The following is an 11,268-nucleotide window of genomic DNA, read 5'->3' on the forward strand; positions in this document are numbered from 1 at the left end:
CCTTTTAATGTAATAATAATAATAATAATAATAATAATAATAATAATAATAATAATAATAGGATTATTATTATTATTACCCCGCTGGACAGTCATGGTGGGACTTGGGGCCATGCCCATCTCATTTCCAATCCCACCTTGTGAGCTGCACTGATCCCTTCCTAGGAAATTGTCTAGTTTTCTGAAAATGGAACTTTGGTGCAAAACAAACACAGGGAGAGCCTGCACTTTGTTTTAGGCCAGTGATGGCGAACCTATGGAATGAGTGCCAGAAGTGGCACTTAGAGCCCTCTCTGTGGGCACACACGCCATCACCTCAGCACGGAATTCACCAGAGTTTGTTACTAGAAAGTCAGAGGGACATGGCACTTTGCGATAAATAAGTGGGTTTTGGTTTGCAGTTTGGGTACTGTCTCTAAAACGTTTGCCATCACTGTTTTAGGCCCTTGGTGGCTTCCAGAGGATGGATGGATGGATGGATTTCTGTCTGTTTGGGGAAAGTTCTAAGTGGTCAAACACAATCTTGAGGGGGGGGCACTATTCCAGGTCTTCACTTCAACATGTTAATTGGTTTTGCTTAATGTTTTGGTTTAGCATAAATGTTTTAAGGTTACATCCAAACAAAGCCATTCTCAATACCACTTTATAATTAATCACTATTCTTCTCTCCTCCTTGCCCCCAACAGAGTCTTTGAAGAGGATGACATGATTATTGACCCTCTGGAGTTGCTTGGCAAAAGGATTGATTTCCAGATTCACATTTTACATTGTCTTGGAGTCAAATGGATTAAAGAAGTAGCACACAGAGGGATTCAGATTGGGTAGTTATTTTAAAACTTTCTGTAGAATAGTTTTCAATATGCTCTTTGAAGAAAAAGATTAGAACTATGCTATAAAACTGTTTGAGGAAAAAAGTTATTGTGGGGTTTTGTTTTTAGATGTGACATTTTAATTATAAAAACTAGGAGTGCAAAACATTTAACTGCATAAAGAAATAGTTGTCTGAAATATATGTTTATAATGTATGCATACAAGATTATCTATTCAGGAAACATCTAAGGTTTGAAATATTTCTGTCATTTCATGGAGCAAAAACTAGTATGTGATGATACTACTTCTACTTCTCTTTCCCTCTGCAACTTTCCCAGATTGATTTGAGGGGTTCCTACAACCTCCCAATGGAGATTTTGAGGGTGAAGATGGGTGGGGAGCTTCAGTGGAGAGTGGAATCCTTCCCTTCCCATTCCACAAATGTCAGTTGGATACTCTTTGGAGACTGAACTTCATTTTAATTGGGTGTTGAATGTTTGTTTGTTTTACACCTTTAGATATAAAATTTATGACCTCCCATGCTCATTATATACAAAACCTGTTTGGAGAAATGTGAATCCGAAGATAGAAGAAGTAGCTAGATTTTCAGCTATGAAGACATCCCATGATTTTTTGAACTATCTGCAGAAAAATGCTTTAATAATTGACTTGTGGGGGCTTCAAGGTATTTTGTTTGCTTTATTTTAGTAAATCCATATGTGTTTTCATAAGCTTTGTATCTAAAGGTTTTAAGTTCACATATTACCAAATGGCAATCTACTTTTGATTAAGAAAGGTAACAGTCACATGAAATTACCCAATACAAGGTCCAATAGTAGGTCACGACAGTTAAGTGTTAACTACTCCACTATGCAGTTATTCTTCAAGGCATTATTAAGCAGAGGTCTTTCTTTACCAGACCTGCTAGCTGAGATCCCTTTTACTACAAGTGCCAAGCATAAAACCTGAGAGTCTTTTGTTGTTGTTGCTCTGCTACTGAACCGGGGTCCTTGCCAACAATTCCAATTAAAACGTGTTCTACATGTTATTTTACATAATTGATCCAGACCAATCAGGAAAATTCAAAGGACTTCCCTTATTGTTATCAGACTTTAGAAACCTATCAAAACACAACAGAATTCCTTCTGCAACCTTCTCCGCCTTATGGATTCCATCTCTTCACTTCCTATGCCTCTTCTAGAATGGTACAGAAGGATCTTGCCATATTTGTCCCAAAGACTACCTGTACTATTGGTAGTCCCAACTAGGCCAGATCTATTAAATGAATCCTACCAAATCCCTCAGTGTATTCTAGTCAGGAGAAACAGGAAGGGTCAACATTTCTTGCCAAATGAAGTTGTGTCAATTAAGTTTGTCCCAGCTGATCTGTTAAGAGATATAATTTCAGCCAGGTCCAACAAGATCATGAAGCCTTTTAACACCCTGTTTTTATCTGGTGTGGTCAGATTCTGTGAGCCTAATCATTTTGCACAGTTTGATATTCTCCAATAGCAGTTTATGTATTAGAGATGATCACATTAATTTTTAACATTTAATATTAATTGTTAATTGTTGATGATTTTAAGGAATTAATGGTTTTAATGGTTTACATGTGTATGAATTGTATTGTATGTTTTGTATAATTTTAAGTAGTTTGTAACCCCGCTTCGATCCATTGGGAGAGGCGGGGAAACATAAATAAATTATTATTATTATTATTATTATTATTATTATTATTAATAGAAAAGGCAGAGTACCTCCTTTCAGTTTGAGTGTAGATCTCACTAGTCTTTTTCCATACTTTCCAATACTGAGACATGGAACACTGAGCCTTTGAATTCTGAATAGCCCACCTCTTATTCACTGTGAAACCATTACAACTTACACAATTTTGACTTGTCTTATAACTGAAGCACTTTTAGTTAGCCCAAACTAACTGAGCTATCAAAGATTCAAGTGTACCTACTGGGCCCAGAGGATGCCCAGTGTCCGGTTTCCCTAGGATACTATGTATGAACAGTATCATAATGGCACATAATGCCTGTGCATCAGGGGCTTATACGCATCAGAAGCAGGAGAGAATAAGGTACAAGGTAAGGGAGGCAATGTCAAAGGAGGCAGTGCTTAATAGAGGATCTGTAGCTTAGATGGTGAAGGGACAACACAGGTGGCTAGTGTCATGGTTTGGAAGATGGTTTTGTGAACATCTCAAAATGAATTTCTAAAGAATGTGGAAACAACAACCCATATGATACTATCTGAACAATTAATGGCAACCCTATCAGAGCAGTGGTAAAAAGGTCTCACAAGTATAATGCTATAGAACAGAAATGTGGAAGACAGAACATGGTCTTTAACTGTTCAAAATGTTCCCAATAATGCAGAAGGATGTGCGGAACTGGACTCAGCACAAGAACACTTGGAAGTCACTGGTGAGAGCTCTATTATCATTGATAATCCTAAAGCTGAGGGTCTGAGCTACACTGGTCTGGTAAGTGCATTACTAGCATACAAGGGACCAAAGGTCAAAGTCAGGCTGCTCCACAAAAGAACTATATATTACAGCTCATGTGGCAGGTATCTTTCTAACACTTTCATGTTTTAATACTTTAATGCTGTATATTGCATCCCAAAATGTTGTTTTGATCTCTTTCTACCAATGAAGGTGACAGTCTATTAGAAGAAATGGGTCACTATCTCATTATTTAGACCCGGAATTAGGCTTCTCCTGTCTACCGGCCTTAATTTCCGATCATTCCAGGGCACAAAATTGTCTATCAGACTCCTCAATTTGTCATGTTATTCTGAATCTCAACAGGAAAGTTTCCTCTTAAGACTAATGGGTGCATTTATTCCCTTAAAAGTGCAAGTGGGTCCTAATGGGCAGAGCCCATTTCCGCTCATGAAGCAACAGGAATAACACAATAGAAATGATTGATAGGACATGTCAAGGGATTCCTAGGGAATCCATTGATCAATAAGATACTTAAAAGGGTGATTTAGGAAGTCTGCCACCCTCCAGCTAATGAACCCCTACCTGGGGTTACTGTTACAAGTTTGGCCACCTGAGCAACAGTTGCTGCCACTCTTCATTGTTTATTTCAACAAAGGAGAATCTTTATTCCACTGTAAACTTCACAGTAGCCAGGAAGGAAGATGCATGCGCTTTGTTCCATTATTTCTTTATTTTGGTGAGGTCGAAGGATGTGGACAAAGGGAAAGATGGAGCCCTTGTGGTGCAATGGCTAAATGCCTGTATTGTAGCCACTCACTCACTCACTAACCACAAGGTTGTGAGTTCAATACCAGCCGAGGCTCTGGGTTGACTCAGCCTGGCATCCTTCCGAGGTTGCTAAGATAGTACCCAGCTTGCTGGGGACAATTAGTTTACACATTGTAAACTGCTTAGGGAGTGCTTAAGTGCACTGATAAGTGGTACAGAAATGCACTTGCTATTACTATTGAGAAGCTTGCTGCTTGGAGCAATATTTTTTTCTGTAGAAATGATTCCAAGATGTGTTGAGGCTTCTGCAGCAGCAAAACCATTAACAAGAAAGTATGAAGGAAACCACACCATGGCCTCTGCCCTGGCAACACTTCTTCTTGCTTAAGGCTATCCTGTTTTCCAGACGTTCTGGCTTCTGAATCTAAGTGTAGAGTAGTACTGGCCCACCCAAACTGACCATTATAATTTTATGTTCAAGTTTCACAAGCGATGTGACTGTCCTTTTTAGACCTTTTCATATTCAGCAACATTTTAGCTAGTTATGGAATGGAATGGAAGGAGAGCAATGTATGGGTGTTTCAGATACTATTTTTCATGCATATTTGCATGAATGTGTATTGCAGTGGAAATCTTTGTGAACAAGCTGAAAACTGAAGAATTATAACATTTTCCAATTTACATGAATTATTTAAAAGGCATCCAACACTCTCTACTCAAAGTATATTTGAGGATAATAATAATAATAATAATAATTTTATTTTTTTACCCCGCCTTTCCAAATGCATGATCAAGGCGGCTTACAAGATAAAGAACGATAAAATACAGTTAAAAACATCACAATATAAAAATTTAAAAACATCATTACAAGGGGTATGGACGGGAATCTATACAAATTGCATTCACCAGGGGCGAGAAAAAACAATGTTTGCACTAGTCTGGGGTCAAAGAAAACAAAGAGACAAGGAGCAGAGAAGAAACACTATTAACTAAAGTGAAAAAGCCAGCTGGAATAGATGTGTTTTTAATTGTTTCTTAAAAGAAACTAATGATGCAGAGGAACGGAGCTCTACAGGGAGCTTATTCCACAATGAGGGGGCGACAATAGTAAAAGCCCTCTGTGAGGTCCTCGCCAGATGGGATTTAGGGACCTCCAACAAATTTGTCCCAGATGTTCTGAGTGTGCGGGGCGGATTATATGGGGAGAGACGGCCCTCCAAGTACCCTGGGCCCAAGCCATTTAGGGCTTTATAGGTCAAAACCAACACCTTGTATTGAGCTCGGAAGCGAACGGGTAGCCAGTGGAGATCTTTTAAAATAGGTGTTATGTGGTCCGTCCTGGAACTACCAGCGACCAATCTGGCTGCGATATTCTGCACCAGTTGTAGCTTCCGGGTTTGGTACAAGGGTTGCCCCATGTAGAGCGCATTGCAGAAATCCAACCGAGAGGTTACCAAAGCATGTACAACAGTTTCAAGGTCCCGTCGGTCCAGGTAGGGGCGCAACTGGCGTATCAGCCGAAGCTGATAGCAAGCACTCCTGACCGTCGCATCCACCTGAGATGTTAGCTGGAGCGACGAATCAAGGAGTACTCCCAAGCTGCACACCGAGTCCTTCAAGGGGAGCGTGACCCCATTCAGGACAGGCTGACAAATCTCACTACCCGGAGCCGAGGGACCTATCACCAGTACTTCCGTTTTCCCTGGATTCACACTGAGTCTGTTCTCCCTCATCCAGCCCATTACCGACACCAAGCAGGCATCAAGAGGAGAGATGCCACCCTTAGTTACTGCATCAGTCGGAGACACAGAGAAAACTATCTGGGTGTCATCAGCGTACTGATAACACCGCGCCCTGTGTCTCCGGATGATCTCTCCCAGCTGTTTCATGTAGATATTAAAAAGCATAGGGGACAAAATCGCTCCTTGAGGGACACCAGATGTAAGGGCCCTCTTATCGGAGCGACAGTCCCCCAGCTCCACCATCTAGAATCTACCCGAGAGGTAGGACCGGAACCACTGCAGAGCAGTGCCCCCGATGCCCAACTCTCTCAGGCGCTCCAGAAGGATACCATGGTCGATGGTATCGAAAGCCGCTGAGATATCCAAGAGCACTAACAGGGACACGCTTCCCCTGTCCATGCTCAGGCGGAGGTCATCAACTAAGGCGACCATGGCAGTCTCAACTCCATAGCCTTCCCAGAAGCCGGTTTGAAATGGGTCCAGAAAATCAGTGTCATCCAAGATCGATTGAAGCTGGAAGGCGACCGCTCTCTCAATCACCTTCCCCAGAAAAGGTAGCAGCGAGATGGGCCGATAATTGTTGTGAATCAGGGGGTCTAAGGAGGGCTTCTTAAGCAAGGGCTTAACCACTGCTGTTTTCAATTTAGATGGAAACTGACCCTCTCTTAAAGATGTATTAACAATGCGGTGCAACAAGGTCAGCACCGCATCTGCCCCCTGAGCTGCCAACCATGAGGGACAGGGATCAAGAGAGCACGTCGTCTTCCTAACGCTTCGAAGGATCTTGTCCACTTCCTCGGTACTGACAGACTCAAAGTGATCTAGTATAACCGGGGCCACGGACGCTTCAGACACCTCTCTTATAGGATCTGCACAAATACTGGCGTCAAGATCAGCCCTGATCTGAGAGATTTTATCCGCAAAGAAGTTATTAAATTTGTCACAGCAGGCTGTAGATGGTACTAAAATAGGACTCAGGGAGGAAGGGAGCTGGGTTAACTCCCTCACAACCCTGAACAGCTCTGCTGGACGCGACTCTGCGGACGCAATCCGTGCAGCATAGAACGAGTTCTTTGCTGCACTTATTGCCACTCCATAGGCTTTCAAATGAGAGCGAAGGAGTGTCCTGTCGGATAAGTGCTGATGTCTTTGCCAGTTACGCTCTAGTCGTTGCACGGCCCGCTTCCTTCCCCTGAGATCTTCCGTATACCAGGGTTGTTTGTTGGAAGCAGGCCGGAAAGGATGCTTGGGAGCGATACTGTGTATAGCCCTGGAGAGATTAGTATCCCAGATATTGGTCAGGGCATCAACAGAATCGCCGTCAGTACCAGTCGTATATCCCTCTAGGGCTTCTTGGAACCTTTTGGGTTCCATCAGCCTTCGAGGGTGGACCATCCTAATGGGTCCACCACCCCCGGGGGAGCTTAAGGTAGAAGCCTTGATTCGAGCCTCAACCAGGAAATGATCCGTCCATGTCAAGGGAGAGATGTTTGAGATCTCTACCCACGGAGCCTCCATGTCCGTACTAAAGATCACATCAAGGGTATTACCAGAGCAATGCGTAGACCCTCAGACTAGTTGAGACAGGCCCATGGCTGTCATGGTAGTCGTGAACTCCCGAGCCGCACCTGTTGGAATGTCACTGGCCCCGAAAGGGATGTTGAGGTCCCCCAGGACAAGAAGCCTTGGGGACTCCAACACCAGTTCCAAGACCAGATGTGTCAGCTCGGCCAGGGAATCTGTTAGTGCACGGGGTGGCCTGTAGACCAACAGAATCCCCAGACTGTCTCTGGCCCTCAGGGTCAGGTAAATACACTCAATGTGATCCGTTTTCCGGACTGGAATCCTGGTTAAAGAGAAGGTGTTTTTATGGACCAAGGCAACACCGCCCCCCCATCCACCTAACCTGATCTGGTCCTTAACTGAGAACCCGGCTGGGAGGATAGATATTACGCATCGATCTCGCCTTCCGTTTCGACACAGATCCGCTTTCCTACCGCCATACCTCCCCTTGCCCCACACAACCTCAATAGGAGCTCCGGTTACACAAGCATCCTGCATAACAGCTGGCCGTTGAACCTTCATATCCGCAGGGGATTCATTCCAGACACACACACACACTGATGTGAAAAACTTCAGGACCTCAAGTCCTGTTGTTCTTCATAGCGGCATGCTGGGTGTGCACCACCATTTGGGACAATGGGGCTTGTCATACATGGATGCTCAAATCCACAGATGGCAAGCCCATGGATGGCAAGGTCCCACTGTACCGGGATCCTGTACTGGATCCCCGTGGAAGAGTTTTTCTGCAATCAGGACAGGTTCAAGACAATAGAGGATCCCTTGCTTAAACAAGGACATTTGAAGAATATATATTCATTTATTATCTATTTGGCGTTGTTGGGGTTCTTTTGCCCATCCGGCTTCCAAAGTGATACTTGGCAGAATGTGCAGTAGCATTATGTGTCATATCACAGAATTTTCATCTGGCTAACAGTGGCATGAACCCAGGAGCCTTTTCACATGAACTGAATATACATTCTTATTGGTGGTATTCATTCAACCTCTTTTTTTTTTTAAGAAAAAGGAAGACAAAACCACTGAACTTTACCAAAAGCTACAAAAGCTAGAGCAAGAGACTGAATTGCTCAGAGATATTAACAGAGCTCTAAGGGAAGAAAATGTACTTCTGAAGGATAAACTGAAAGCATGTGAGGCAGAAATCCAGCAGAGTAAGGACCTGACTTCTTTATAAATTAAGATACAGACCTTTACTTTTGCTTCCTTTCAGACTACTACTGATTACTCCTTTAATGTCTATTTTAGGTGGGATATTCATTTTAATTTTTTTACAGTGGCCCACGTAAAACACCTCATTAAAGTTTTGTGTTATTATGTAAGCAAGGTTTTTTGGGGGTGGGGGGTGGGAGAGTGCTCCTGGCTTTTATAAATGACTGAAAACAGGACTTTTTACACCCGTTTATTCAAAATCAAGATTAAAAGCACACAGTGCCCCAATAAAGTGATACTGTAAAAGAATGTGTGTTTTTAACAGAAAACAAAGACAAGAACAATGGCATTACAAGGGAAGAAATATTTCAGTAGCACTGAGTAAATTGTGTGTTAGTATTAACAAATTCTGGATCAACATGTGGGGTGGGAGGGAGCTATCAGTGACAAAAGAGATACTAATATTCTATTCTTAAGTGATGCCAAATCTTTCCTGTGTTTCCCCAAACTCAAGTCCTATTAGAGGAAAAACAGAACGTAGCACTTATGTCTGTATGTATGTACTGATACCTACACATAAACACAAGACACAGAGAAAGGCAAATCTACCCACAAAAGAAAAGAGGATTAGTTCACCCTAAAGAACACAAACATTTGTACAAGTACTAAACATTTTAGGATGTAGCAAACCAAAAAGCTACACAATGAACTGAAGGCTGAACATAATTTATTGGTCACACAATGCTGAATGCTTCTTGAGGGGAAAAAGCCACATGGTCAAGGTAATATGGGGCTTGCCGTACATGGATGCTCAAATCCGCAGATGGCAAGCCCCCAAATGGCAAGGCCCCACTGTACAGGGATCCTGTACCAAAGCCCTGTGGAAAAGTAATTTTGCAACACAGACAGGTTCAAGACAATAAGAGATCCCTTGCTTAAACAGGAATATTTGAAGAATATGTATTCATTTACCATCTAATTAGTGTTGTTGGGGTTATTTTGCCCATCCTGCTCCCAAAGCGAGGCACCTCGGGGTTTATGTGTATGTATCAGTACATAAATACCAGTACATGGCAAGAGAAGGACAAGACACCAACAGGAGATTCCACATTGCAACAATTTCCAGGTCCTGCATTCATAAATGTAATCACCTGAATCGCTTCTATGTCTCAAGTGCCTGTCTGTTGATACTAATTTTTAACTTTCTCATTCCAGACAAAACCTTAACATGTTCTACAAAAGCCTCAGCTACTAAGATAACACCAGCAGCATCAAAAGACTCTCGACTAGCATGTAATTCTCGGATAAGCTGTGATGCTGAATTTGCTAAAGCTCTCAAAGCCTTTTACCACAATATCAATGTCATCAGAGGACAGTTCTTAAACCTAAAGCACTGCAGAGCTCCGGTATATATTTTAAGTAAATTCATAATGGAAAAGTTTATTCTATCTTTGGTTTCAAAAGACTGTACTAATAGTTCTTCTGCAAAGTGTCTGAGAATTGTTCTTAGGATCACGCTTTCTTAACCTGCCCAATTTTATTAACTCTGTAAATTCCATTTAATAATGCCCACATCTTCTTGAGAGTCAGCATGATGTAGTAGTTTGAGTGTTGGACTATGATTCTGGAGACCAGGCTTTGCATTCCTTCTCAGCCATGAAAGCCCACTAGGCGTCCTTGGGCAGGTCACACTCTCTGCCTTAGTGGAAAGGAAGGGCAAACCTGTTTTGAACACATCTTGCCAGGAAAACCTTATGATAGGTTTGTCTTAGGGTCACCATAAGTGAATGCACAAAAGTCTTCAAATTTAGGAATCTACAAATGAAATACCTTAAAACTTTACCCTGTTACCTGTGTTATACTTAGGCTGGGAGCCACCGTAATCAGAAACAACTTAAAGATAGACAATAGTGCTAGATAAGGTTGTCTACCATGTTGAACTTAATTAGATGTAGTTGTTTATTACCTCTTGTTGTACAGACATGATGACGTTGCCCATCTGCTGGTGCCAGTTATTTTATTCTTGGTATTTATTTTCATATCACTTTCTTGAGGGTCATATGAATTACACTATTTGCTTTTATTTACACAATGCATCTTCCATTGCATAAATTAATAAGACTTGTTTTATTTCCAGGAAGAGGATAACATTCAACTACTTCGACTTTTTGCAGAGAGGCAATCAAACATGTTAAAGGAATTTGGAGAACAACTTGAGTCAAGCATAAGTAAACTGAAAAGTGATGTTGCCTTAATAGTTAAAAAGAAACGAGAAAGGCTGGGTTACAGCAAACCATGAAGTCACTACAGTACACTGCCACCAAATAAAACTATAGTGGTTTAGTATAGTAGTTATAGCAATTCTTAAGCATATCGTTATATATACTTCCATGAATCAGGGTATAATACTAGATCTACCGTGGACACAGATGCAGGAGTGGAACAACCTAGGCATGCATGCATGCATACACTAGAAATGCTGGCCACTACTTACTGTAGACCCACAATGTACCCTTAAATTTCTGATGTTGGTCCTTTGATTCCAGACTCATAGTGAATTCAGATTGGATCCAAACTCTCTGCCCCTTTACTTAATAGCCTCATGTATGCTTACCGATACCACACCATAATTCTGAAGGTGATAGGGATGCCTGAGTAGCTGGAAAGGAAAACTGGTTATTTACTTTTGGCATGAAATACAGGGCCCTTAGAATCTAGTTTACAATTTAAAAACAGAAGTACAGCTAATATCAGTTGCATTCCA

The 11,268-nt window shown here is 41.8% G+C and overlaps 1 protein-coding gene across 1 annotated transcript in view; it reads left to right on the top strand.

Moving 5' to 3' along the window:
- The window catches only part of LOC149310804 (kinesin-like protein KIF28), a 38,896-nt gene extending 28,093 nt beyond the window's left edge, over nucleotides 1–10,803 (top strand). The window contains exons 17-22 of the mRNA XM_089529791.1: nucleotides 686–820; nucleotides 1,328–1,494; nucleotides 3,194–3,300; nucleotides 8,356–8,506; nucleotides 9,720–9,910; nucleotides 10,642–10,803. Of these exons, the coding sequence (XP_089385917.1) occupies nucleotides 686–820; nucleotides 1,328–1,494; nucleotides 3,194–3,300; nucleotides 8,356–8,506; nucleotides 9,720–9,910; nucleotides 10,642–10,803 (913 nt within the window). The remainder of the gene's footprint in view (nucleotides 1–685; nucleotides 821–1,327; nucleotides 1,495–3,193; nucleotides 3,301–8,355; nucleotides 8,507–9,719; nucleotides 9,911–10,641) is intronic.
- Nucleotides 10,804–11,268: the final 465 nt, after the last annotated feature.

The sequence above is a fragment of the Sceloporus occidentalis genome, unplaced genomic scaffold, assembly GCF_023333645.1.
Source record: "Sceloporus occidentalis isolate IW3139 unplaced genomic scaffold, rSceOcc1.0.p SCAF_6, whole genome shotgun sequence".
NCBI classification, from domain to species: domain Eukaryota; kingdom Metazoa; phylum Chordata; class Lepidosauria; order Squamata; family Phrynosomatidae; genus Sceloporus; species Sceloporus occidentalis.